The sequence below is a fragment of the Lycium barbarum genome, chromosome 9 (assembly GCF_019175385.1).
Source record: "Lycium barbarum isolate Lr01 chromosome 9, ASM1917538v2, whole genome shotgun sequence".
NCBI lineage: Eukaryota > Viridiplantae > Streptophyta > Magnoliopsida > Solanales > Solanaceae > Lycium > Lycium barbarum.
This window is the reverse complement of record NC_083345.1, coordinates 15,981,617-16,008,896: the sequence shown is the minus strand read 5'-3', so window position 1 is coordinate 16,008,896 and position 27,280 is coordinate 15,981,617. Positions and strand designations below refer to the sequence as shown.

General features: G+C 32.7%; 5 protein-coding genes across 5 annotated transcripts; 1 reads left to right on the top strand and 4 right to left on the bottom strand.

Moving 5' to 3' along the window:
• Positions 1-258: 258 nt before the first annotated feature.
• On the bottom strand, positions 259-2,238 carry LOC132610575 (uncharacterized). Its single transcript, XM_060324894.1, has 2 exons — positions 1,911-2,238; positions 259-1,016 (listed from the first exon to the last, which is right to left on the bottom strand). Exons 1-2 carry the CDS (start codon positions 2,124-2,126, stop codon positions 645-647), a joined length of 588 nt encoding a protein of 195 aa, XP_060180877.1. The 5' UTR covers positions 2,127-2,238; the 3' UTR covers positions 259-644.
• Positions 2,239-6,910: 4,672 nt separating this feature from the next.
• On the top strand, positions 6,911-7,862 carry LOC132609842 (uncharacterized). Its single transcript, XM_060324008.1, has one exon. It carries the CDS (start codon positions 7,074-7,076, stop codon positions 7,647-7,649), a length of 576 nt encoding a protein of 191 aa, XP_060179991.1. The 5' UTR covers positions 6,911-7,073; the 3' UTR covers positions 7,650-7,862.
• A 3,483-nt stretch (positions 7,863-11,345) lies between these two features.
• LOC132609707 (hydrolase 3-like) lies at positions 11,346-13,188 on the bottom strand. Its single transcript, XM_060323818.1, has 2 exons — positions 12,617-13,188; positions 11,346-11,996 (listed from the first exon to the last, which is right to left on the bottom strand). The coding sequence occupies exons 1-2, from the start codon at positions 13,128-13,130 to the stop codon at positions 11,524-11,526; spliced, it is 987 nt and encodes a 328-aa protein (XP_060179801.1). The 5' UTR covers positions 13,131-13,188; the 3' UTR covers positions 11,346-11,523.
• Positions 13,189-22,774: 9,586 nt separating this feature from the next.
• On the bottom strand, positions 22,775-23,624 carry LOC132610906 (2-hydroxyisoflavanone dehydratase-like). Its single transcript, XM_060325316.1, has one exon. The coding sequence runs from the start codon at positions 23,436-23,438 to the stop codon at positions 22,890-22,892; it is 549 nt and encodes a 182-aa protein (XP_060181299.1). The 5' UTR covers positions 23,439-23,624; the 3' UTR covers positions 22,775-22,889.
• A 1,657-nt stretch (positions 23,625-25,281) lies between these two features.
• On the bottom strand, positions 25,282-26,977 carry LOC132610905 (2-hydroxyisoflavanone dehydratase-like). The gene is made up of 2 exons (XM_060325315.1): positions 26,407-26,977; positions 25,282-26,014 (listed from the first exon to the last, which is right to left on the bottom strand). Exons 1-2 carry the CDS (start codon positions 26,881-26,883, stop codon positions 25,541-25,543), a joined length of 951 nt encoding a protein of 316 aa, XP_060181298.1. The 5' UTR covers positions 26,884-26,977; the 3' UTR covers positions 25,282-25,540.
• Positions 26,978-27,280: the final 303 nt, after the last annotated feature.

The window sequence follows — 27,280 nt, the reverse complement described above, 5'->3', positions numbered from 1 at the left end:
ACCTACATCTAAGAATGAGTACTGACAGTATTATTAATTTACATAATGCTACTTTCTCATGAAAAGTCAGCAGATACAGTATTACTTTTTACATCAAATCGTATTCATTTATCATGATTAAGTGACATATTAGTAATTAGCTATGATTTAGTGATAGATATATGAAGACATGTGTCATGTATTGATTGGGTTACTACAAACACCAAGTAAGGGAGAGTAAAAAGTGGTAGACGAAGAAATAGAAGTACAACATGTGTATCTTAATAACAAAAAAAATCTCTTAGATTCAGATACATATTCTTTAATTACAATGTAATACATTGTCTTATCCATAGCACATTTAGAACAAACATAATGAAAGGATTCAAATGTTTCGGATTTTCTTTCTTTTTTTTCTTTCACTAGTTTCTTTGTTCCAAAGAGAGAGCAAGTAACGTAGCAAAAAACCTGTTCCCTTGGAACTAATCAGTAAAGATCTAAGAGACATTAGAGCAAATTAAAAGGCAGTGACATTTCTACACTAGTACTTAATTATGAAATATGCCTTAGCTAAAAGTAATCAATTATACTAGGAGTACTACAAAATGAATGAAATGAATTTGATCGTTACGTTCATGCTTTTATGTGTTTGATTAAGTGTGCGATCACTGTTGACGCCTCATTTGTTCGTAAAATTGAGCAATGAAATTCTCTGCCTTGGCATCAATCATCTCGTCTGCTCCAATTGTATCAAATACATGGTCAGGATCTTCCTCTTCCTCATCGTCACTCTTCTCACCGTAGAGTTCTTGTAAATTATTTGCCGAAGCATATTGACTAATGGTGCCAGCAGAGGACGTTGAGGGCGAGGGAGAGGAAAAAATTTCACAGCATTCTACAGGCAGCGATAGAGATTTCACCGGGGGTGGCGGGTGAGGACTCGGTGGTGATTGGTTGTCTTGGAGATGTAAAGGCCTCATTGAGCCCACCAACTTCTTCCAGTTTTCCCCCTTTGAATCCGCAGTGGGCACCGCTTCCTGCAGTATTCAGAATTTAAAATCAATGGATAAGTATACGTCTACTATAATCAGACCTCTCTATAACAGTCCTCTTCTTTAATTTTACTATAACAGTCAAGTTCTTTTGGAATAGATGTTTCATGTTATGTTATATTATATGTTCTTTATAACAACATTTTGTTATAACAATCAAAATATATCTAGACAAATGACATCGTTATAGAGATACAACAACAACAACAACATTTACATAACCAGTGAAATCCTACAATGTGGGGTCTGGGGAGGGTAAAATGCACGCAGACCTTACCCCTACCCACAATGTGGGGTCTGGGGAGGGTAAAATGCACGCAGACCTTACCCCTACCTTGGAAGGTAAGGAGGCTGTTTCTGAAAAGACCCTTGGCTCAAGAGAAAGCATGAAAAAAAAAAAGTCAGATGAGGAAAAACATTTTAAAGCAGTATGAAAATGAAAATAACGAAAGCGAAAAACCATGATAAAATAATCTGGAAAAAAAAGGAAGCAGTAGCTACCACAGAAAAATAAGATAATCGAAGTATAAAAAATAACAGATAGTAGCATAAATCAAATGACAAAAATTATAGGGAAAAATTGCGACTAACAGGCGTCGTTGTAGAGAAATTTGACTATATATGTACAAACATACTTTTAATTTTTTATTTATAAAAGCTAAAAATTCATTGTTCCTCTTTTGTCTACCAGGAAGGTGATTCGATCATTATACCAAAATGACTTATACATACGTACCTATAAAAAGAATTGATAAATTTTATGTAAATGAAAGCCAACAAATCAAAATTCATCTTCCTTTTATAAGAAAGGCGATAGGCAGACAGAATCAGAATGAATAGTCATCGTAAAAGAGAAAATGAAACCTATGCATGGGCTACCTGAGAAAATTTCTGTTGCTTTAGATCGAGGGAACGACGACGAAGCTTGAGTGACGCAGCTTTGATAAAGCTAAAAGCACCCTGCTTTTTCTTCTCCTTGACAATTAATTGTCGTTGATTGACAATGTTGTCATCAACTGAAGATTTATTATTATTGTTGGTGGTGGTGGTGGTGGTTGTGGTGGTGATTGTGGAGCTGACTACCTCTTCCGTCATTCTTTGGAGGAGAATGTTCCACGAAAAAATGGCTACGCTCTGTCGAACGATGGTTGCACCTAATCTGCCCTCCCTGCAATGCAGGGCGAGTTGTTAAGAGAGACGTTGCGAAGAAATGAGGTTTCTTTTGCTGTATATATAAGAGAAGCTATAAAAAAAAGGGAAGGTAGAATTTGTATGTTTGGAGTTGATTCTTTGTTGGACAGTTACGGTATAACTATATAACCACCTCAGGTTATTTGTGCGGTTCACAACCCAGGTTGGATGTTGAAACATACAAGTACTAGAATGCCCATTACCATGCACGTACATCTTTAATAGTTTATGATAGTAATAACCAAATTGAAAGGGAAGAAGAGTTAAATTATCAGTTTAGTTTATACTACTGTAGTTTTAGCATGTTCATTCGAAGAAATTGCGAATTGTCCTTCATATAGACGGGTCTTTAATCTTTCCCTTCAAATGGGCTGGTCTTTAATTTTTGTCCTTTAAAAATAGAATTTATTCCTAGTGGCATAAGTTCTATAGCCATACGAGATAAACTTATGCTCCCTCAAAAAAGTTGTTTATTATGAGGGACAAAGTTAAGACCAACACAAAATAGGGACATAAGTGCCAATGACCCAGTTAATTCCATTTTCTTTTTCCATCTTTCTTTTGGGCTTTTCGTTTGTGGATGTAGAATTGAATGGTGAATTTGGGCCTGTAGACCAAACATATTGCACCTTTATATGGTCGTCCCAAGAGGCCTAACTGGTGATCCTTTTTTCATTTTCTGGCAATCTCAATTCATTAATTGAAAATGGAGAATGAAGACATCCTAATGGTCCAAAAATAACCAAAATGATGGCTAATTTATTTTGATTTTATGATGTGTTCCTGAATATTGATGATTTTCCCAGGAAGCTACAGTACAGGTACATGCTTGGCGATTCACATTATTATGATAGGGGTGTACATGGACCGGGTTGGTTCGGATTTTTTAAACACCAAACTAAACCAATTGCGTCGGGTTTTTAAATTTATACACCAAACCAAACCAATAAAATTCGGGTTTGTCAACCTTGGGTTTTCTCGGGTTATTCGGTTTTCTCGGATTTTTCGGGGTTTTTTTTTCGGAATAGTCTTGATACAAAAGATATAACTTTTACTTCAAATATTTATTTAGTCCTAGTAAGATACAACTATATAATTAAGGTGTTTCTTAAGAAAATAACACAAAATGTGAGAAGAGTGATGACGTTGTATTAAAATATTCAACAAAAGCTAATAAAATCAGTTAAAATAAATATTGCTAATTAACAAGCCATAAAGAAAATGATCATAATCTAAAAATACTAAGTCATGCTAAAATAAGTACGGCTAAATAAGTATTAATTACATGACAAAGAAAAAAAAACTTAAGTTATGTATTTTCACTCTCTAAATCAATTATGCAAAACTAAATAATAGATATCCAACATTATTGTCATTTCTAGTGGTAAACTGAATTTCTTTTGTTAGCATTAGTGTTGAGTTGGTTTTGGCTTGGACTTTATTTGAGTTACTAACATCCATAGGATATAAAACTTATTGGCATTCAAAATTCTAATTTCAAGCTTGAATAATATGATAATAGATAAAATCTACGAAAAAATTTAAGAAATATTTATAAATTACGTTACAAATAAATATTTTTATGTATAAAATAATTTAGAAATTGAATACAAGTAATGTCGGGTTGGTTTGGTTCGGTTTGACTTTTTTAGTTAAAACCAAACCAAACCAATTATGATCGGGTTTTTTTTTTCAACACTAAACCAAGTCAAACCAAACCACTAGTCGGGTTTTTTTCTCGGTTTAACTCGATTTAGCGGTTTGGTGCGGTTTGTCGGTTTACTTTGTACACCCCTAATTATGAGTAAAACAGTAGTAGAGAAACATCTGTGACCAACCAAGACATAGTTGTCATGTGGTGGCAGTACAACCTTAATTTTTTTAGTAGGTTTGGTTTTGTTCATAAGGGAATTGTTAGTTGAAGGTGGGAGGCCACTGAAAATGGGAACGGAATATGGAAGGCTTCGACTAGTAGGGCTACTAGTCTACTACTCTCTCCAACCAACTGTATTATTGTGTCCTGTGATATTTTTACTTGGTCCATCCCTTAAATACTACTCTCTCCATCCTAATAATATGACAGTGTTTGACTACATGGGAAATAGAAGAATTTCCTTTTTATATGCTTGTGATATAAAATACACTTCAGACACTGTTTGAGTATAAACATTTTTTTTTTTTTTTGGAACTCCAAGGAAATTGACTGTCACTATCCTTTGGGTGTGCACTAGGTAACCTGCTCATTATGCAATAGCTTGCGAACTACACAGGAGATGTAAGCCGCAATAGACAAACCCAGCGCAACGAGCTTTGACTGAGAAAGCTGGTGGCTAGGGTAATCAATCCCAAGGTTCTCAAGTAAGAAAGCACTCACCCCACTCACTCAGCCAACCCTTGGGGATAGTATAACTAATCTTATTAAGGGTGAAATGATAACTTTAAAGTTAAATTAGTTTTAAATATAAAAATATAACATTTTTTTTGATGAACTAAAAAATTATGCTAAATGAACTGGGACAAAGAAAATAGTACATTACACGCATTCACAATTTAAACTCTAAATAGGAAGTTAAACAGCTAGTTTAATCAATAGTCACATTTCTCCGAATTCAAAACAATATTTATTGTGTTTAAAATTTATATACATAGAAAAAAAACTTTTATACCATCAGACTATAAATAATTAATTATTCGTAATAAGTGAAAGTCCCTCAAAATAAAGCAACAATTCATTATAACAAGTTAAATTATACCGTTTTCACTGTTAGCGCATATAATTAATTACTCAAAATCCTATTTTTTTTTCGTGTTTTACACTTTAATTAATAGTCAACAAGTGAGAACAGCTTTCGATGGTCAAGAGTCATTGACAATCGAACCAATTACTCCCGTCCACTATTCTAAAAATAGACTTTTACTTTTACTTATCCACTTTCATATATTAACAGAAAAATAATTTGTTTTTCTTGATTTGCCCTTAATATTAATTACTCAATCCAAATTATTTTTCAAATCCCATTAATATGAGTATCATGATAAAATATACACTTCATTTATTATTTCTTAAGGAGCATATAAAAGTCCATATATAATAAACAAGTAAAAGTGAACGGAGGGAGTACATTGTGATCCGAATGGTGGCTTCGCCCTAATTAAGCTGTCACTGCATGTAGAAAACGTTATTTTATATAATCATCTCCATATTGTCCCTCCAACAACCCAAAATCAGTATACTTCATTTTCTACTTTTGATCTAGAAAATTGTATATTCAACTTTTTCAACAAATCATATTAGATCTATTGGTGTTTGTTATCTGCATCATGTTGCTAATTGTATTTCTCGGAACCTTCATTTGACCACTTAGATTCGCGTTCATCACATTCTATTTTATTTTCTTTCAATCAATCGCCGCTAGCATTCCTCGTTATGCTCCACGTCTACAAGACAACAATAATACTAGCATATGATTAAATTATATTCCCTCCGTTCACTTTTACTTGTTTATTATTTATATTTACTTGTTTATTATTTTATAAATAGATTTTCACTTTTACTTGTCTATTTTCACATATCAAGAGAAAAATAATTTATTTTTCCTGTTTTGCCCTTAGCATTAAATACACATTCCAAATTATTTTCCAAATCCAATGCAATTATACATCAATTAATATGAATTTAATGGTAAAATATGCACTTCATTTATTATTTCTTAAAAAGTGTGTGAAGTCTATAGTGGACAAGTAAAAGTGAACGGAGGGAGTACTATAGATGAACAAAAAAAGAATATTTTTACCAGCTTGTTTTCGACAAATTTTTAGAACAAATTAGAGAATTGTGTCTTTTAAACACAACAATGGTGAACAATAGTAGGGGTGGAACTAGAATGTCACGTACACTACTAAAAAATTACTATTTTCTCACTTAAATGTCCCACTGAAAATTTAGTGGTTATTCCACTAAACGTCGGTGGTAAATAAATAGTACTCCCTCCGTCTCAATTTATGTGGCACTTTTCGCTTTTCGAGAGTCAATTTGACTAAACTTTGAAGCTAAATTGGATTAGATTAACTTAAGATTTTAAGATTAAAATTTATATATTTGAAAACTACATGATAAGTACTATAATTTGCAATTTTTCTCATATCAATTTGGTGAAAAAATACATCTTAAAATGTTGATCAAAATTCATGCAGTTTGAATCTTGGAAAACGAAAAGTACCACATAAATTGAGACAGAAGGAGTAGTGTTTTAACACGGAAAATCAAAGAGCATATAATTTTCGTCTACAAGACAACAATAATACCAGCATATAATTTTAGTCTCGAGACCTTTTACCTTTTTTTTTTCATCATGTGAGAGTTGGAATTAGTTTCTATATATCTACTTCTATCCATTTCCTTATCTTTTTATTCCGTCCAGAAAAAAGAATGGCAGATTAATCAAAGAGCCCAATGTACAAACAAAAAGAAAACGCATGCTGTCTCTACGGGCTCTTTCTAATTCAAGCACCTAGCATTAGACAAAACTTTAGCTGGCACAACTTGGATATTAAACTTTCCAACCTAAAAATTCCATCAAACAGAAACACAAACAGCTTGCAACTGTGCGTGTCCAAATTATTTTCATGCATAAATACATTTACTTCCCCTCAAACCGCGTTATTGCTTTGAGTTTATTCTCAATTTCTCAAATTTTGCCATGTCAGTCTATATATAGCTTCTACCTCTCCCCCTGCCAAACCATAACCAAAACAAAACAAAAAACGAGACTTTTTCTCTTTGTGTGCTCCTCTGCCATCTACATTTATTTCAATTTTAGAGTACTACTTTTTGTGTTTTACTAATTAACCATGGAAGAGAAGTCGAAAATGCAGAAGAAGAAATCATTGGTTGCTCGTAGAGCATGGAACATTCTCCGTTTGGCCTTATTATGGGCAAGAAAAGGTGGCATTTTCAAGAAAAGGATCCTTATGAATCTTCATATGCTTCCCAAATACATTAAAAACCTTCATCATACCAACAATTACGGTGCACTACATTATGGGGAGCGTGAGCTTTCCTTTGATGACACCCCTATCTTTCACGTCAAGATGCATCGTCCTGCTTCCTTGCGTTTCAAGATGCCTAATATCCCTTGCATCAAACCTCAAGTCGATTTTGACTTTGACTTTGACTTTGACAACGATCATGATCAGAGTGACGATGAAATGTACCATGGTAATGAGGACGATGATGATGTTGTTCCTAGGAAAGGTTTCTTGAATGGAGCGGATGATTATTGTGAAGAGAATGAAATAATTAATGCTGGTCCTGGTGACGAAGCTATTGATATGAAGGCTGAGGAGTTTATTGCAAAGTTCTATGAACAAATAAAGATGCAAAGACAAATATCATATTTACAATACCATGAGACGACCGCTAATTAATGGTACAAATTGATGGCCGGAGAGTTTGCAGATGCTAATTCCACTCTTTATTATCCACTAATTCCCATTCTTTTTGCTATCATACTCTTGTTTCAACTTCATAGTACTAGTATTCTTTTTGTATAGGAGGAGTAGCGGCATTTTTTGTATATTGAAAGAGGTATTCGATACATTCGACTCTGCAAAATGAAAGCTCAAAATTTTCCTTTAAGATATACCATATAGTATTTCATATGAGTACCATTTTGGGTCTGAATTGGACAAATTAAATGTGAAAAACATTGCCATTCTCAAAATAATAATTTAAGACAAATTAAAGTTACCATTAGAAAAGCAAACGTAATGGTATCATCAGAGTGAAGGAGAGAAATAAAGCACATTATTTGCCCCTATCAATAAGATGATAAACTCCGATTATAGATTAAGTTTTCCAATTCTTCACTTTTTTTTTTTTTTTTTAAATTCTGTACTAATAAATCCAAATTACTTGTTTAATTGATCTTTACGTTAGAACAGAGAGAGATAAACCCGAAAATGGCCTAAGGAGATAATTGTGACTTCAAGTTAAGTACTCACTTATAATTTCTTTTGTTCACTTCCTTAAAAAAGGGTTATTTTCATTTTTGGCCCATCGGCCAAAATTAATTATGGGTGGCAGCAAAAATATACATAACATATACACTGATTATGTGTATGTCATGTATATTATATGTATATTTTGTATATAATATGTATATTACATGTATATTTATATTTAATATACAAAGCCTATATATGTACTGACTATTATTGTTTGGAGCAGTCATTGCCCCTATCAATTTGTACGTTTGGTCCTCAAGTAGAGTTCTGCGAATGTCTTTAGGATGCAATCAAATCGAAAAATCTGGCCATGTTATGCACAAAGAAAGTGCGCGTTTGGCCATAAAACTTATTCACTTTTTTTCGGAGTTATATTCCGGAATACTAAAAACAAGAAAAACTTGTTTTTCAAAAAATTTTAACTTTTCTCACCTTTTTACACTACATTTTACCAAAAACTACAATTTTAAAAATTATGATCAACTCCAACTTTAAAAATTTCAAAAAGAGTGAAAAAGTTTTTGATATTTATGGCTAAACGGGCCCAAAATTCAATTCATGTGCTTTTCACCGGATTTGGCTCGCCTCTGCTTCCTCCATTCACGCTTAAAAGAGTGAAAAGTGTCTATTTTGTCGATCAATGGTCCAGATTTAATTATTTTAACCATTCGTCTGACTATAGTTAAAAACAATTAAGTTAACATTTAATTGGGAATTCCCACGAGTTTTGGGCCAAAAACATCCTTAATCTATACCCCAAACCTAGACTACATCCTTAAAATATCCTTCTTAGCCTAAAACATCCTCCAAGTATTTAAAAGTTAACAACTTTCATCCTTCTGTTAGTAATTATCTAAAAACTAACGGATCCAACAAAAATACCTACAGTACATGTGACTCTCAGTAAAACTCCATAAATCAGCTTTGAGTACCAATTCTCTACATCAAATCTTCAGAAACTATTTCGAAGAATTTCCTTATTGGCCAAAAGGAAGATCATCTGTTTCCTTGCTCTTTCATTTTCCTTCAAGAAGCTTTGATAATTTAAAAAAGAAAGCAGAAAAAATAAGAGAAAAGTCATACTACGTTTTGTTCTTCACATGTAATCCCTTTTAGAATTTGAATAAGAAAAATATTATGAAATAATTTTCATGTATTGACGTCTATGCACCATTTCAATTATCTTCAGTAAATCAAGTCACGCCTTCGTCTTCATTCTGAGATACGTCGAAAATAATATATTGAATTTTTCTGGACTTGGTTTAGCATTATGCAGAACGTTTTATTAACAAATTTTTATCATTTATTTTTCATGTGATTTGATATGATCATATCAAAGAATTACCAGTCAAAATGTGTTTCTCCTCAATTGAATTTGCAAGAAGTGGTGCTTGCTGGAGACTTCCATTTCTAGTAATGGAGTATGAAACTCGAATACCAAACATTAAAATCAGAATTTTGGTCACCTCACTATGAGATTGCCCCGAAAAAATATTGATCTAACTACAATTTGGTTTTGGAGAAGGTGAAGATGGTGTGAAATTGAGCTCCAGCTTCTTTCAATTGGTAAAGGAGAAGAAGAGCAGATCATATCTCCTCACACCTTCCTAACATTTTTTTTAATTTCAGCAAATAGTGGTGTCAGAGCTTTTTAATTTATTTTTTTCGGGAGCTTTTTACAGTAAGTATAGGAATTATGGAGGAATTTTTTGCTGAGAGTCGCGTGAGCTGCACATGTTTTTTTGGGATCCATTAGTTTCTTGACAATTTCTAACAGAAGGATGGAAGTTGTTAACCTTTAAATACTTGGAGGATGTTTTCTGCTAAGAAGGATACTTTAAGGATGTAGTCTAAGTTTAGAGTATAGTTTAAGGATGTTTTGGCCCAAAACTCGAATTCCCACCATAACTTCAATCCCTTCCATAAAAGCTCCTTCGTCTCATTTGGGTTTGCATCATTAACCTTCTATAAGACCTTTCACCACAGTGAAGAAATGATAATTTGTGCAAATTGATGGTACCGAATTGACTCCAATCCCATATTGCACCACCATCACAATTTGAGATTAAGAAATTAGAACTGCAGCAACTATATAGGAGTCACTAATTGTCTGCTTTTATAGGGGAAAGATAGCCATTATTGGAGTCGATAAAATCCAATTAATTTTTCTAACGCGGAACTCTGAAACAAGAAGATGAAAGAACTTGATCCAATCGACATAAAGTCTCCGGAAAAGAAGGAGATGAGTATGATTGTATCAGTTCTATTTTTTTGCAATCAAATGAAACACTGAAAGAATAACTGTGTCTTTGAAGAGAACTTCGAATATCAATGAAGGTATGCACATGTACTGAAGGATTAACTCTCTCTCTTTGAAGAGAACTTCAAATATAAATGGAGGTAACTGAACTAAGACACAATATCCTGCAGAATTGAAACTACAAATTATTTTACACTGGAGGAAGGCTTTGGGACAATTTCAAAGATTGCCATGATTTGCAAATTTTTTTGGCATGGTTTTGCTGGGAAAATGGAAAGTTAACTATAGTCAGCCGAATGGGTTAAAATAATTAAATCTGGACCATTGATTAACAAAATAGACACTTCTCACTCTTTTAAGCGTGTAATGGAGGAAGCGGGGGGATGCCTACTGGAGGGGAGCCGGATCCCTTTTCACCAAGAATAATTTGACTTAAACATTCAATTATACTCCTAAAGATAAGTTTTTATGGCCACATAAATATTATATATGATATATTTAAGATCATAAGATTCAAAAGTCAATAAACTATGCAAATGTTATGGTATATTTACAACCATTAGTTTCAAAAGTCTTGCTTCCTTTCTTAATTTTCATGTAAGATATACCACATAAATTAAGAAGAAGAAATTATAAAGATATTTAAAGTAGGAAACATGAATGAAAAATGAAGGATTTGGGTAATACTACAAAAGTATATAAAGGAAGCACCAAGCGACTGTATAGAAAAAGAGTTCAAATCAAATTTTGCAAGCTAAAACTTTTATGAATAAAGACCTGCAATAGAGATTAAGATGACAAAAGTTGAAGCAGCCATACAAGTAACTCGATCGAGGGCTAGTGGGAAAAGTTTGAGATTCAGTGCATAATGAGTTGTTCATTTACTTTTCTCCACTTAAATACAACGTTTTAGTCAAAGACAAAGTTTAAACTTGTAAAGATGCACCTAATCTACACATCGATGCGTTTTTACCACTAGACCAAAGCCTTATTAGAGTACACGTAACACAATCTACAATAGTTAAAACTTAAAACTCATGATCGCTTATGTTGGATGAAAGAAGCAAAGTGTTTTATTAAATCTTTAGCTTTCTCAGCTTCGGGATCCTCTATAAAGAAGCAATGTTCTTCTCCTTCAACTTCAAAGAACTCCAACTCACCATTCCACCCACTTCTCTTCACACCTTCAACAAATCGAACCATAATTTCTCTTGGAACCAATACATCATTCTGAGCTATACCCATAAACAACCTCGAGCAGCCCAGGTCCAATAGTCTTGGAGCCTTTTCAGCAAGTGGATTAATCATTGGGCTATCAATTGGTGATAATCCAGATTCCAATTCTGGACATATGGTGACCCACATATTATAAGCTAAATTACCCTGATAATCGATGTTCTCCTCTGGCATCAAAAAGAAGGGACAAGCAAGAATGGAACCCAAGATTTTAACATTTCCATTTAAGCTTTCTGTACCAGCTCTCATAGCCATGTGATAAACTATATTACCTGTTAGAAAAATTATAATAACAATCCAAGTGAGAAAGAAAGACTTTTAAGGCGTGAAAATAACTTTCTTTAAAAAACAAAAGTAGAAAACCACTTCAAAATCAGGGGCGAAATTAGGCTCTAACATAAACGTTCGGGAAAAATCAGTAGATGTGGTCCAAATCCAATATATATATATATATATATATATATATATATATATATATATATATGTTAAGAAATTCACTAAGTATGTACAAAGGTAAAATTGTGATGTTACACTTGAGGTCACTATCCTCAATCTAAAATTCATAAAGTTCAAATTTTGAATCCGTCTCTTTTCAGATTACAACAGAATCACCTTAAGCCGTAATCTAAGTTAAGTTTTAAACAAAACATTTTAATTCGAATCATGTAGTTCTAAATTAAAATATGTATGATACATCAAAAATGTCCTTTAAACTTTATGATTCTAAACCGGTCATGTCACATGTATAAGAAAATGTCATCAAGAACAAAATAAAAATATTGAAATGTAAAGCTTATCAAAAATAAAAATTAAACAGACTAAAAAGAAAAATTAAATAGTATAAAATTTGATACGGAAGGAGTACAAAGTACAAACTACTTAACAATATTACCTCCAGCACTTTCCCCAGCAATGAACACCTTGTTAAAATCACCATAGCTAGTTAACCATGAGTCTTTGTTAGGATTAGTGGAGTTGTTATTCTCACTATGAGAAGCAACCCACTGAAGCGCAGTCCAGCAATCTTCGTACAATATCGCCAAATCATTCTCCGGGGCTAGCCTGTACTCTACAGACACACCAATTGCATTTGATTCAGAAACCAAGTGGTTGAGAAAACGGTGCACCTTATTGAAGAAAGCCGATCCAAGAACAAGTCCACCACCATGATAAAATACTAATACAGGAAGTTTCTCATTAGAAGTATTTTTTGGAAGGTAAAGTCTAGCGGAAACATGAGATGAAATGGTGATGTCTTTAGAGGAGACACCCGTGACCGGATCTTCTTGTGACGGGGGAACGTAGAACACGTTAAAATATTCGTAGAAACGTTCAACGCGGCCGTTTTTGTAGAGTCGGAAAGTAGGATAGAGATCAGTGACTACCTCGTTATCGTTTGTAGCCATGGCAAGCAGAGAAACGAGATACTTTTTTGATATTTTGCTTGCTTTGTGTTTCCAATTTATATATTGTGTATACAAGGGATATTTACGTTTGAATAAAGTACCAAAAATTTTATATGCTACTTCTCTTCTTTTTCATTTTACTTGTTCGACACGAAAATTTAAATTTAAACTATAAAGAAAACCTTAAAATTTTATGATTTTAAATTAAAAATATGCATTATATTCAAAAAATACAGTTTAAATTTTATAGTGTACGTTGAATATGAAGTTATTCTTATGATAGTGTATTAATTAGTAATAGGATCATTTCGGGGAAGGGTATGAGTTCACTTGCACACATGCTTTCCTCTGTAGATCACATATAACAATGCTACACCTCTTTCGAATGATTTAAATATGTATACACCCAAGTCTAAAACTTTTTATGACGCCAATGGATATAGGGTGCACCTCTACAAGAGAGGATGAATGTTTACTTTCCTATATATGTCCATCTTGTATTTTAATGGAAAAGGCGTAAATATACCTCTCAACTTTGCGATTTAGAGTAGATATACTTCCGTTATAAAAGTTGTGTCAATATACCCCTGCCGTCACAAATGGTGAAAGTATATCTTTTTTGCCGACGATTTTTTTTTATAAATCATTTAGTTTATTTTTTAATTAAAAAAAATACCACGTGACTTTAAAAAAAGTCAACTCATCTTTTTTTTTTTGAGTAGACATATTTTTCTAAAGCCGCATCATTTTTTTTTCTGGTGGGTTGGGTCTGCTTCGTTTAAAAAAATGGGTAGACTTATTTGTTTTAAAACCACAAAGATATTTTTTTAAACGAACCAGACCCGACCCACCAGAAAAAATTTACCATGTGGCATCAGAAAGTATGTCTACTCAAAAAAAAAAATGAGTAGACTTTTTTTTTAAAGCCACATGACATTTTCTTAATTAAAAAATAAGCTAAATGATTTTTTAAAAAAATCCTGTTAGCAAAAAGAGTATATTTGCACTATTTGTGTAAGGGCAGGGTTATATTTGCATCATTTTGTAACGGCAAAGGTATATATACACCACTACTTTAGCGGGAGGTATATCTGCTCTAAATCGCAAAGCTGTGGGATATATTTGCACCTTTGCTCTATTTTAATTTAGTACTGTAGTACTTTTTCTTTGTTTTTCTTGTTATGTTTGTGTTTCAAAATCCCAAGTAAAGGATGTTGCATATATCTATATATATATAAGTGTGGAAGAGGGACTAACACAGTTGTGACTGCTTGTACCAAAAGATTTAAAAAATTGTACACGCAATGACTGTTTGTACCAAAAGCTATATAACTTGTACGCTTTAATCAACTACTTTTTTATCCCACGTGGACATATGTCATAGTATTTAATATTTATTCCCTTCTCTTGTATAGACGTATGCACTTCAATTTTAATTCTCCAACACGTTTATTTCCTCCGTGCACTTTTACTTGTTCACTTTTGACTTTTCACGTTCTTGCTGAATATTTATTCTCTTCTCATGTATAGACGTATGCAGTTCAATTTTAATTCTCCTACACAAATTTATTTACACTTTTACTTGTTCACTTTTGACTTTTCATGTTCTTTAAGAATTAATAAATCCCACGTGAACATATGTCATAGTACTGAATATTTTTTCTCTTCTCATGTATACACGTATGCACTTCAATTTTAATTCTCTGACACATTTATTTCCTTTGTGCACTTTTACTTGTTCACTTTTGACTTTTCACGTTCTTGCTGAATATTTAATCTCTTCTCATGTATATATGTATGCAATTCAATTTTAATTCTCCGACATATTTATTTCCTCCTTGCACTTTTGCTTGTTCACTTTTGACTTTTCACATTCTTTAAGAATTAATAAATGAAGTACTCCCTCCGTCCCATATTACTTGACCACATTACTTGACTTTTCTCGTTCTTTAAGAATTAATAAATGAAGTAATCCCTTCGTCCCACATTACTTGGCCACATTACTATACTTGACTTTTCACATTCTTTAAGAATTAATAAATGAAGTACTCCCTTTGTCCCATATTACTTGGCCACATTACTATACTTGACTTTTCACATTCTTTAAGAATTAATAAATGAAGTACTCCCTTCGTCCCATATTACTTGGCCACATTACTAAAAATATATGTCTATTTTTTTATTCTATATTTTTCTTATTATATATAAACGCCCAAGGTAGACGAACACAACAACAATAAGTTGTACAAATAACAACTGAAATTGTACTCTAAGCAGGGACTAACATGTGTACATTTCAGAAGTTGAACATTAATTCTACCTTTTATGTGTTTACTTTTTAAGTCCCCACGAGTCTGCAGTGTCTTAATTGTCCTTTCATTTCCTTCATTTGGCATATACTCCCTCTGTCTCAATTTAAGTGTCTACATTTGACTAGACACAACGTTTAAGAAATAAAGATAGACTTTCAAATCTTGTGGTTCTAAATTAAAAATGTGTATAATATAATAAAATATCCTTTGAATCACATGATTATAAACTTGACATGTAGGATATTTGAATTGTCAATTTACTAAATATAAAAAGAGGCGGATGTCACACCCCATTTTAACCGGGTTAGATTTAAGGAGTATGACGTATTGGTGATTCCTATTTATTTTGTTTTAAGGAGTCGCCACCTAATTAATTTAACGGTGAATTAGGACACCTAGAGGTTAACTAAGGCAAAGTTAAAACTAAACCTTAATTAATAGTCTGCTTAACCAGTGTGATTCTAGGTAAGGGCTCTATATTATCCTAAAGGGAAGGGGTTAGGCATCCTTTAGAATCCGCTAAATACGGTTATCCGACCAAACTTGGGTTAATTAATTTAGATTAAATATAATGCTTAAATCGTAAGAAAAATAAGTTGTAAATGTTATTAAGGTTTTAAAGAAAAACATAATGATGTTATTTAAACTAGCTTGAAGAAATATATAGTAGTCCACTTAAAAAATAAAACTTATAAATGTTGCTGAGTTTAAAATAATAATTTTATTGTAAAACGAGAGTTGCAAAAATATAATAATTTGTATATAGATAAAAGCTTTTTAAGAGAAAGCCTAGCCAATTTGACTTAAAATAAAATGATATTATATGAGTATAGTGATGTAGGAAATCTAAACTCATTATGAAAATAATGTAAATGAGACTTTAAAATTTAATTGGTTAGATATGCTTACTTAATCTAAACTATTTTATAAATAGGATGCAAAAGGTGATGAGCTTTTCTTTCTCTTTTTTATTAACTTATTAATTATGCTTAGCTAAAATGATGTGGGATTGATTCGAGTTTGAAGAATTATTTATAAAATAATATTCGAGTTTATATTTGCATATTAATGACGTTTTGAAATTAAGATAATAAAATATAACTCCTTTAATTCAAAAAATATGAATTTTATACTGTCAACTATTCTAATAAGTATTATAGATTCTATAAATAACTTTAATGTGGAGAGAAGAAAATGAAACTTATGGGATTAATTGTTAATCTTCCTTAAACTAACTACCCATTATTAAACTAAACCTGCTAATTAGTTAGGATTTATCTAAACTAATAAACAAAAAAAAAACAACAAAAGGTTAGTTGAATAATACAAATTGATATGCAAAAATAAATAAAATAAAAGAGCAAATATAATTCCAATGGGATTCAGCCCATTTTTGGGGCTGCTACGATTCACGGACTACTGGGCTTCGGCCCAGAATTGCCCTTTCTTTAGGATGGGCTGCGGACAGGGATGGTTTGATGAAGAGATCTCGTTGGGCTTTTAGCCCGACACCGAATGCGGAGGAAGAACGAGTCTCTCGGACTCGTATGCGATGTTCATGCATAAGATTGAAAGCAAAGTATTAGCATACGATCAATCGATAACGCTAAACATGTAAGATGTAAACTCAAACAAATAAACATGTTATATACATACTGTGTATATTTAGGTATATTTGACGTATACCTTATGTATACGTAGGTATATAACTTCACGGTTTTAACAACATTAGAGCATTTAAAGCACACATTCTGCCCAGTAGTGGCAGTGCACATTGCAAGGCGAAAATTATAAGAAATATTAAGGCAAACGACATCTGCGTGGCAGTGGCTGTAAGTGAAGAAGGAAATGAGGATATGGACTACTCATTAGCACAAGGAGGCAGATTAAATGCAGCTCAAGTATTCACCATGACAGGTAGAGTGAAAGCCAAAACGGAAGCACTTTAGACAAGTAGTAGTAAGTGAAAAGAAAAAGGGCATGGATGTAGGATGCACCTGGGCAATCAGTGAGTATAATAGACAATGAAAGGCTTCAAAGACTTAAGGTTCAGTATCCGGGTTTAGTTCAAATAGAGCATCCCGCATTTATCGACGACATGATAACCTTACTTATTAAGAGGAAAGTAACTAAATCCAGATGGGTGTATCAGTATACGCAAGTGCCGACAAAGGTCGAGTTCAAGACAGTAGAAATATCGACATATTTTCTAAAACAAGCCAACTAGCAGGCAAATGGATGCAGAAGTCAGGGGGAGATGGCAATGCAGGCTGCTAAGGCTAAAATATACACATGACCCAACAGGCACAACACCTATAATCGCAAATATAAAAAAAAGAAACAGCTTGGACCAAACTGTGAATATTAGGAACAGATAATGTGCTGGTTTTGAATATTAGGAACAGATGAATACAGGACCAAATTACTGGATGGACTGAAACTTATTTATTGGCCCTATTCTAACATTAATAGGTCCAAACAGCCTGAACTATAATGGAACAATGAGCCTATACCCAGAACACACAAGAAGTTAAGTTAAGAAAAACAGATTGGACTACGACTGGTCTCACTAGGCTGCACTATACATGACACCATGACTAACTTAAGATACTTCCATTACCAAATATGATCAATCATAAGAACTATCATATAATGAAATTAGGTTCAGCAGACAAACAAACAGATACGAGAGAATGCTATAATTAGGATAGACTAACAAAAACCGCTAAGCTGCCATTAGTACGCCTATTGCCCACATAACAGGAAATAATTGATAAACAACTAACCACACCTAATTAGGCATATTGGCATATAACAGTAAATGGATCAGTAGATAACTAGCTAAAGTATACTTAACTAAACATATGTAGACAGCAAAACAAACAAATTCACAAACACACACAAAAAAAGATTAAAATACAAGGAGGGATTCAGACAAACAAAATCATTCATATCACATTGACAACATAAACGAACAAATTAATCATAAGGCAAAAAAGCATGCCGGATGCATAGGGTTAGATGGGCACAGAGCTTCTAATTATGTCGTAACCATATAACAAAGGCCTATCAGGCAATCCATTGAAGCAAAAGAAACAGATTACTAGAAATCGTCTTGACATGATTATTTTCATATAAGACATACTGATCATACTGAAAAAGAAAAATGAAACCCGACCTAATACATGGTGGCTAACAGAACTGGGCATAGATCCCAGGCTTGAGACCAAATCAAATCAGCAATCAATACCAACATGTCATATATTCATTTTTCATCGCATCCAAACCCAGGCAGACTATATTCATGACATAATAAATTATTTGAACAGATAGAGTAGAAGAAATATGACGCCGACCTGTTGTGGGTGCAGCGAATTGAGGCGTCTGGTCTCGAATCTACACTCGAGACTTCAAATCTACCGCAAAACACTATGAATCACGATTTGTATACCCTGAATCCGAATAGATGTCAAAGGCAAAACAGAGCAAACGATGTGGATTTTGACTCGATATTGGATAATACTAAAAGTAAACTAATGTCGTCTGTGGGGGAAGTTTACTTGTGACTCGAAAGCCTGTCGAAAAATAGCGATTTGGGGGATTTTCAGAATTCGTTTTTTTTGTCCAAAAAAAAGCCCCCTGAAACACAATCCATAGAATCTATTTTATAGCGTGATTCGTTAGGTTTTTTTTTCATTTTTTTTAGAGAGATGAGCGTGGTGTGGTGACAGTGGTATGGGTGTGTCAGACGCGTGGGGGAGATAGAGAGGTGTGGGGGTGTCAGAGGTATGGTGGGAGTGGCGTCAGACGCGTGGTGTAGTGGAGTGATGGGTGTGACAGAGGTGTCGGAGGCGAGTGGGATGTCGGTGGTGAAGTGGGGATCACGTGGTGAAGTGGGGGTATGGGGTAGTGATGGAGGATAGATGGTTGCTGGTGATGGAGGTGGGTGGCGACGGAGATGGGAGATGACGACGAGAGAGGGAGGCGGAGGAAGGTGGGGGGAGGTGAAGCGGCGGTGATGAGGTGGGAAAGAAAGGGTTTCCCCTCATTTTCACTGAAATGGGTCAGACCCGGTTCATTTACGGACCGGGTCAATTTTTAGACCGGGTATTAAAAATGGGCTAATGAATTAAAAATATGGACTGGTCTAAAAATTGAGATAAAAAATATGATCTAGTCCAAAAAATGTTAGGAGTTAATCGGACTTTGATTTGAGGTCCGGTAAGTCAAAATACGGACCGAGTGCAAGAAATAGTTTGGCTTTTAAATTTGAATAAAAGACCCATTTTAATTAATGATATACCGAGGGTGACAAAATATTACTTAATACCAAAAAAAATGTGTGATTATTAGACTCGGGTAATAAGATCATATGGTGTTATAATAGCCGTGTAATAATATATATTATTTTTTCTTCAAAAATCCGCACTAAAATAAATACTTTTTATTTAATTATGCAAAGATAAATGCGATGCGTGCGCGTAAGCTGGTAAAATGCCGAAATGCTAAAAATTGTGAATAATAATAATAGTAATAAATAATAATAATAATAATAATAATAATAATAATAATAATAATAATAATAATAATAACTGTAATAGAATAATGAAGTGACGGTATTGATAAGAGGCTAATAATTATAGTAAAATATATATGTTTTTTTTTTTTAATTTTTCTAAAAATATTAAAAGCGTAAGTAGGTATTTTGGAGGAGAGGCGGGACAAAATTGGGTGTCAACAGCGGACATAACCAAAATAAGACAATTTTTATTTATTTAACAACAAACGTCCAAGGTGGACGGACACAACAACAATAAGTTATACAAAAAGCAACTGAAATTGTACTCTAAGCCAGGACTAACATGTGTACATTTCAGATGTTTAACATTAATACTACCTATTGTGTGTTTACTTTTTAAGTCTCCACGTGTCCGCAGTGTCTCAATTGTCCTTTCATTTCCGTCAGTTGGCATATACTCCCTCTGTCTCAATTTAAGTGTATACGTTTGACTAGACACGAAGTTTAAGAAATAAAGATAGACTTTTGAAACTTGTGGTTCTAAATTAAAAGTGTGTAGAATATAATAAAATATCTTTTGAATCTTGTGATTATAAACTTGACATGTAGGATATTTGAATTGCCAACTTACTAAATATAAAAAAGGCGGACATAACCAAAATAAGACAAATTTTAACAACAATTGAGAAATTAAGGGAAAAAATAAGAGGAAAGGAAAAAAAAATATAGAGACTCGCTAAGGAGAATCGCAGTATCCTTTGCAAAATATACAAATCATAAAGACTAACTAAAGTGAATAACCAAATTAATCATGTTGGATCCCGTGCATCGCACTGGCATAGTTTGCTAGTAGTCAATAGGTTTAACTAATCATCCGAACATTTTCTTAACTAAATTTCAAAAGTATAATGGAGTACTTAATGGTACGAATCTAAATGTTAAACCCGTCAAATCTAAATTTTTGAACTATCTATTTATAACAGTGCATGCATTTTCTTGAAGTCTTTAATCATCCCCTGATTAATGATAAAATAGAAATATTAGAACTAAAGTATGCTAAATATGAAGAGGAAATACTATTTCCTTCTGAAATAGATTAAAAAAAGATCTTGTTATAACAATTACAGTAGTAAATCGAAACGAAGAAAAAATTAAATAATTTACATTTAGTACTTGAACATCAATCATGAAGTTGTTCTTGACTTCTTGTAGTAAAGGAAGTCCTTCGTCTGTCTTATCAATTTCATTATTTAGCCCCTGCCTTTAATGTATTTAATTAATTGCATGATTGCCAAATCTTCTTCTTTTTTTGTTCTTTATTTGACAATTGATGCTTTTCCTTGTCAAACACACTCAAACCTACCTCTCACTTTCAACTTTCTTCCTCTTTCATTAATAATTTTGTCTTCTTTTGCATGTCTTACTGGAAATTTCGGTCTGTCTACACATGGGTTTGGTTGGTGAGCCCAAAGAATAGTCCTTAATAATTTTGTTAGTAATTTTAGAGATAATGCAGTGATATTAGGTAGGAGTGACATTAGTATTATGATATTTTTTTAAAAGGTATTTATAAAAATCTTAATCACCACGGAAGAAAACAAGGGAACAAAGTTTAGAAATCAGTCGCTGAAAATAACAGATATTCATTGTGCTACCTAGCTACCACGTAAAAAATATTGATTTAAAGAGATCTCGTTTGATTTGATTTAAATATAATAAGTAATATCCCCTCCGGTCCAATTTATGTAAAGGTGTTTGACTGAACACGAGATTTTATGTGGCTATAAGCAGTGGCGGAACTAAAATTTTCACTAAGGGGTTCAAAATATGTAGAAGTGAACACACAAAGAAGTCAAAGGAGGTTCAATATCTACTAAATATACATAAAAAATAATTTTAATCATGTATAACAGTGTATTTTTTGCCGAAGGGGGTTCTGATTGGCTATACCTGGCTCCGCCCCTGGCTATAAGTTAATACAATTTAAGAAATAAAAGAAGATTTTTTTTTAAAATTTGTGGTTTAAAATAAGATATGAGTATTTGTGTGGATATACATTATCTCATTAAGGGTAAAATGAGTATTTTATAGTTAAAATCGTTATCAAAACGTGTCATTGATTTTGGGACCAACTAAAAATGAGAAAGTATCCATAAATCTGAACGGATAGGAGGGAGTAACATTATCGTGGTATTGGGAAATATGCACGCACTTCGATCTAACATATATATTAAGTAGACACTCTTTTTAAATCGGAGGGAGTACTATATATGATACCATCTCCTACTAACATTAAAGATTACTCCATATGTATATTTTGTGTATGACATTGTTTCCTTTTAGTATATTTACATTGTTTCCTTCTAGTATATTTTAAATGAAGGTCGCTATATTTTGCTTATACTGAATTTTGCTCATACTGTATATTCCACGAAAATATATTTATGGAATATATTTGAGACCTAATGAGATCGCTTTCAAAAACCGACAAGCCTTTTGCAACCTGGGCTTGAGATCGGTTTTTATCGAACACCGACCTTATGGGGTCGCTATTTTTTATCGAATTTCACAGTTTTTTTAGTAGTGATACTGTCAAATTTAACGGTGTTGTTTTCCTGAATATTTTTTAACTATTATAGTAAAATGTTATTATAGAGAACATATAATATAGGAGTAATTAACATATGAAAAATCAGTCCCAAAATAAACTTGACAGTTATAGTGGAAAATTATAATAGAGAGTGACTCGTAGAAAGCTCAGATTGTAGTAGGCATGAACCAGTTGGAACTTCCAAAAGAACGTTCGTTACAAATAAGGAACTTTAGAACAAATAAACTTTGACATCATGATCTTCTTAACATTTCATAAAATCGACATAGCCAAGAAAATGTAATGAATCATCTCAATTATTGGAGACTAAAAAACAGTCACACACAATACTTTGTGATAAAATTAGCCATTTCCTTTATCAAATCTATGGCCTTTTCTTTCTCAGGATCAAATATCTGAAAGCAATGATCTTCTCCTTCAACATCAATCAATACAATTTCCCCTTTCCACTCACTTTTCTTCACAGCTTCAACATACTTAATACCTATATTTCTCAGCTCATCTTTCTCTGCAACATACACCAAAATATTCGAACACCCTAATCCTGATAAACTTTGAGCTTTTTCAACAAAAGGATTAATTCTTGGATCATCAACTCCATCCTCAGCTGTTGGATTCACAAACTCCCAAATCCTACTAAGCAAACTATCTTCCTTAAAATCACTCGATGTTAAAAAATATGAAAAACAAAGTATGGAGCCCAATATTTTAATTCCCCCATTCAAGCTTTCGGATCCAGATCTGAGAGCTAAATGGTGAACTATGTTACCTCCAGCGCTATCACCCCCAATTAGTAACTGTCGGTGAAAATACAATAAATTACAGTTAAAAATAAAATGTAAAAAAGTAAATAAATAAACAAACATTTAGGCGCGGATATCTCGCTATCTTTTTAACTACACATCAGCTTCACTTTTATTATGCACACTACAATATTTTCTCACACATTTCTCATACACAATACTCCCTCCTTTCCAATTTATACGACAGTCTTTCCGTCACTTTTCTATATTTAGCAACAATATAACTCTAAAATTCTCATTTTACCCTTAATGAAAAAATTTATAACCACAAAAATTTCTTTAACCTGTTTAGACCTCAAATTCAAGAGTCTTTCTTTCTTTGTTAAACTTCGTACTCAATAAATCACCCTCATATAAATTGGGGAGGGGGAGCGGGGCGAGTACAATATTTCTAATGCACAATATAATATAATATTTTTCATTACACAACTCATGAAAGAAACAAAACACCTCTATATGTGTGGAATTCTTACCTTCTCAAAGTCACCATGGTTAACTAAACATGGTTCCTTTTCGAACCACTCTCCGTCCTAATTTAAGTGTCTCAATTTGACTGAACGCAAAGTTTAATGAACAAAAAGAGATTTTTGAATTTTGTGATACTAAATTAAAGAGGTGTTTAAGGTACTAAAATATTCTTTAATTTTGTGATTTTAAACTTGTTATATAAGATATTTGAATTGTCAATTCACTAAATATAGAAAAAGACATGTATTAAAAAAATAAAGAAATAATTTCAAAGACCTCCCCTCACGTTTGCTTTAATCAGTGACCTCTATTATGATTTACAATATTTTAAATTTAAAACTAAAATGTACATTTATACTTTTTTCCTCTTTCATTAATGATTTTGTCTTCTTTTGCATGTCTTACTGGAAATTTCGGTCTGTCTATTGTGACCTCAAAGAATAGTCCTTAATAATTTTGTTAGTAATTTTAGAGTTAATAATGTTTTAGTTAGGAGTGACATTAGTATTATGCAATTTTTTAAAAGCTAAGGTGTTATAAAAATATTAATCACCATGGAATAAATTAACAGAGTTTAGTAATCAGTCACTGACTAACATATATTATATGTGCTACCTACCACATAATATTGATAATGAAGAGATCCCGTTTGATTTGATTTAAATATAATAAGTACTACTCCCTCCGGTCCAATTTATGTAAATGTGTTTGAGAAAACATGGAGTTTGCTTTTAAAATTTGTAGTCTAAATATTTACGTGACTATAAATTATCTCGTTAAGAATAAAATAGATATATTATAGTTAAAATTATTACTAGAACGTGTCAACCTTTTTAGAACCGACTAAAAAGAAAAGACATAAATTGAAACGGAAGGAGTAACATTATTGTGGTATTGGAGATAAATATTGACGCACTTCGATCTAACGTATACTACTCCTACTATATACTGATATCTCCTACTAACATTAGAAATTACTCCATATGCATATTTAATGTGTATGGCATTATTTCCTTTTAGTATATTTTAAAATGAAAAACGTTTATTATGAAATTTGTTGCATGACTTTGCAATCTTGAGACATGGAGACATCAATCATTCGTTCCAAAATTGTCGCAAAAATTCAAGATAAAAGACGAAGATACATGTATAATACTAAACTACGTTGTCATCTATAAAAAATATTTATTTTATTTCTACTTGTTAGCCGAGTCCGGTGTCTTAAATAGGAAAAAATTATTAGCAATCGGAATTACCAACTTGTACTAAAAGGAAAATACGAAAAGATTCAAGAACACCAGGAATACAATCAAGTTTCACTATAACAATGTCATTTGTCTAGATATATTTTGGTTGTTATAGCAAAATATTGTTAAAGAGAACACATAATATAACATAACATGAAAAATTAGTTTAAAAAAAAGCTTGACTATTATAATTAAAAATGATTATAGAGAATGACTCTTGTAGAAAACTCGGATTGTAGTAGCATGAATCAGTTGGAACTTGGAACTTCCAGAAGAACGTTCAATTACAAGTAAGGAACTCTAGAATAAATGATATTCCATACTACTAAAAAAGGGTACGTAATCAAATAAACTTTGACATGATGATCTTCTTAACTTTTCCTAAAATGGACATTGCCAAGAAAATGTAATGAATCATCCCAATTATTAAAGAGTAAAAAACAGTCGCACTCAATACTTTTTGATAAAATTAGCCATTCCCTTAATCAAATCTTTGGCCTTTTCTTTCTCAGGATCAAAAATCTGAAAGCAGTGATCTTCTCCTTCAACATCAATCAATTCAATTTCCCCTTTCCACTCACTTTTTTTCACAGCTTCAACATACTTAATCCCTATATTTCTCAGCTCATCTTTCTCTGCAACACATACCAAAATGTTTGAACAACCTAATCCTGATAAACTTTGAGCTTTTTCAACAAATGGATTAATTCTTGGATCATCAACTCCATCCTCAGCTGTTGGATTCACAAACTCCCAAATCCTACTAGGCAAACTATCTTCCTTAAAATCACTCGATGTTAAAAAATATGGAAAACATAGTATAGAACCCAATATTTTAATTCCTCCATTCAAGCTTTCGGATCCAGATCTGAGAGCTAAATTGTGAACTATGTTACCTCCAGCACTATCACCCCCAATTAGTACCTGTTGGAAAATTATACAAAAAACGCAAACATTATATGAAGAAGAATTTAAAGATAAATGCTTGACAATATGAACAATGAACACAACATTAAAGGCTTGAAACACGTGTGAAACGCTTTCTTAAAAATGATATTTGCTCTCTCTCATGTGAAATTGTTATGAGATTGTATTTTCGGGACAAGAAGACACGTATTCGCGTAGAACTTCAAAGTTGGTTTTTGCTGTAAATTAATTAACGATGAATTTTTTCTCTCTCAAAAGCAAGACCAATTTGACTTAAATAAACAACAGCAGTTAAGAAATTTTGAAAGACAATCCTCGTTAAAAAGACATCTTTTTCTTTAAAACTCTTTGTTTATAATCTATAGTTAAACAAAAAATTCCAACACTACCTTCTCAAAATTACCATGGTTAACTAACCACGGTTCCTTCTCGAACCCGGGTTTATCACCAACATGTGACCCGACCCATTGAAGTGCGGTCCAAGAATCTTCATACGCTACCGGAAGAAGATGTTCTGGAGCAAGACGGTACTCTACTGAAACAGCAATAACATTAGCTTCGGAAACTATAAGGTTAAGGTAACGGTGGTCGAGAAAAGAGAAAGCAGATTCAAGACAAAATCCACCACCATGATAGTATACTAAGATTGGTAGTTTTCGGTTTGTAGTGTTTGTGAGTTTTGGTAGGTAAATTCTGGCTTTGATTTCTGGTGAAATGTTTATGTCTTTTGAGGCAACGCCAGTGGTAGGGTCTAAAGGTGATGGTGGAACGATAGGTGAGCCAAACATACGTTCAACATGGCCATTTTTGTAGACACGAAGGAGTGGAGAGAAATCAACTGTTACTTCGTTATCGCTAGAATCCATGGTGTATTAGTGATTCTAATGTGTGATTTTGAGGTGAAAAGGAGATATATAAACAAGACTTTTGTCCACAATTCTTCTAGTTGTGTCTTTTTATAATGTTACTACTTAATATAAGAGCCGATCGGCTCTTTTGGTCGTCCTCATAGGGACTAAATCGGAATTATAGTGATTGATTTGAATTATCTTATGAATTTCACATGGCGGCTGTTGTAATTGATTTTGTTGTCATCATTCATTTTTTGAGTACTACTCTTGGGTGGGTTTTTGTTACGGGCCCTTTATTAAGGTTTCTTCTTTCTAAAGTATATTGGGCCTTTTCCTAATACTACTTTCGTCCTAATTTATGTTGCATCTTTTGAATTTTGAGATTCAAATGATTTTTTTGTTGATTATATTT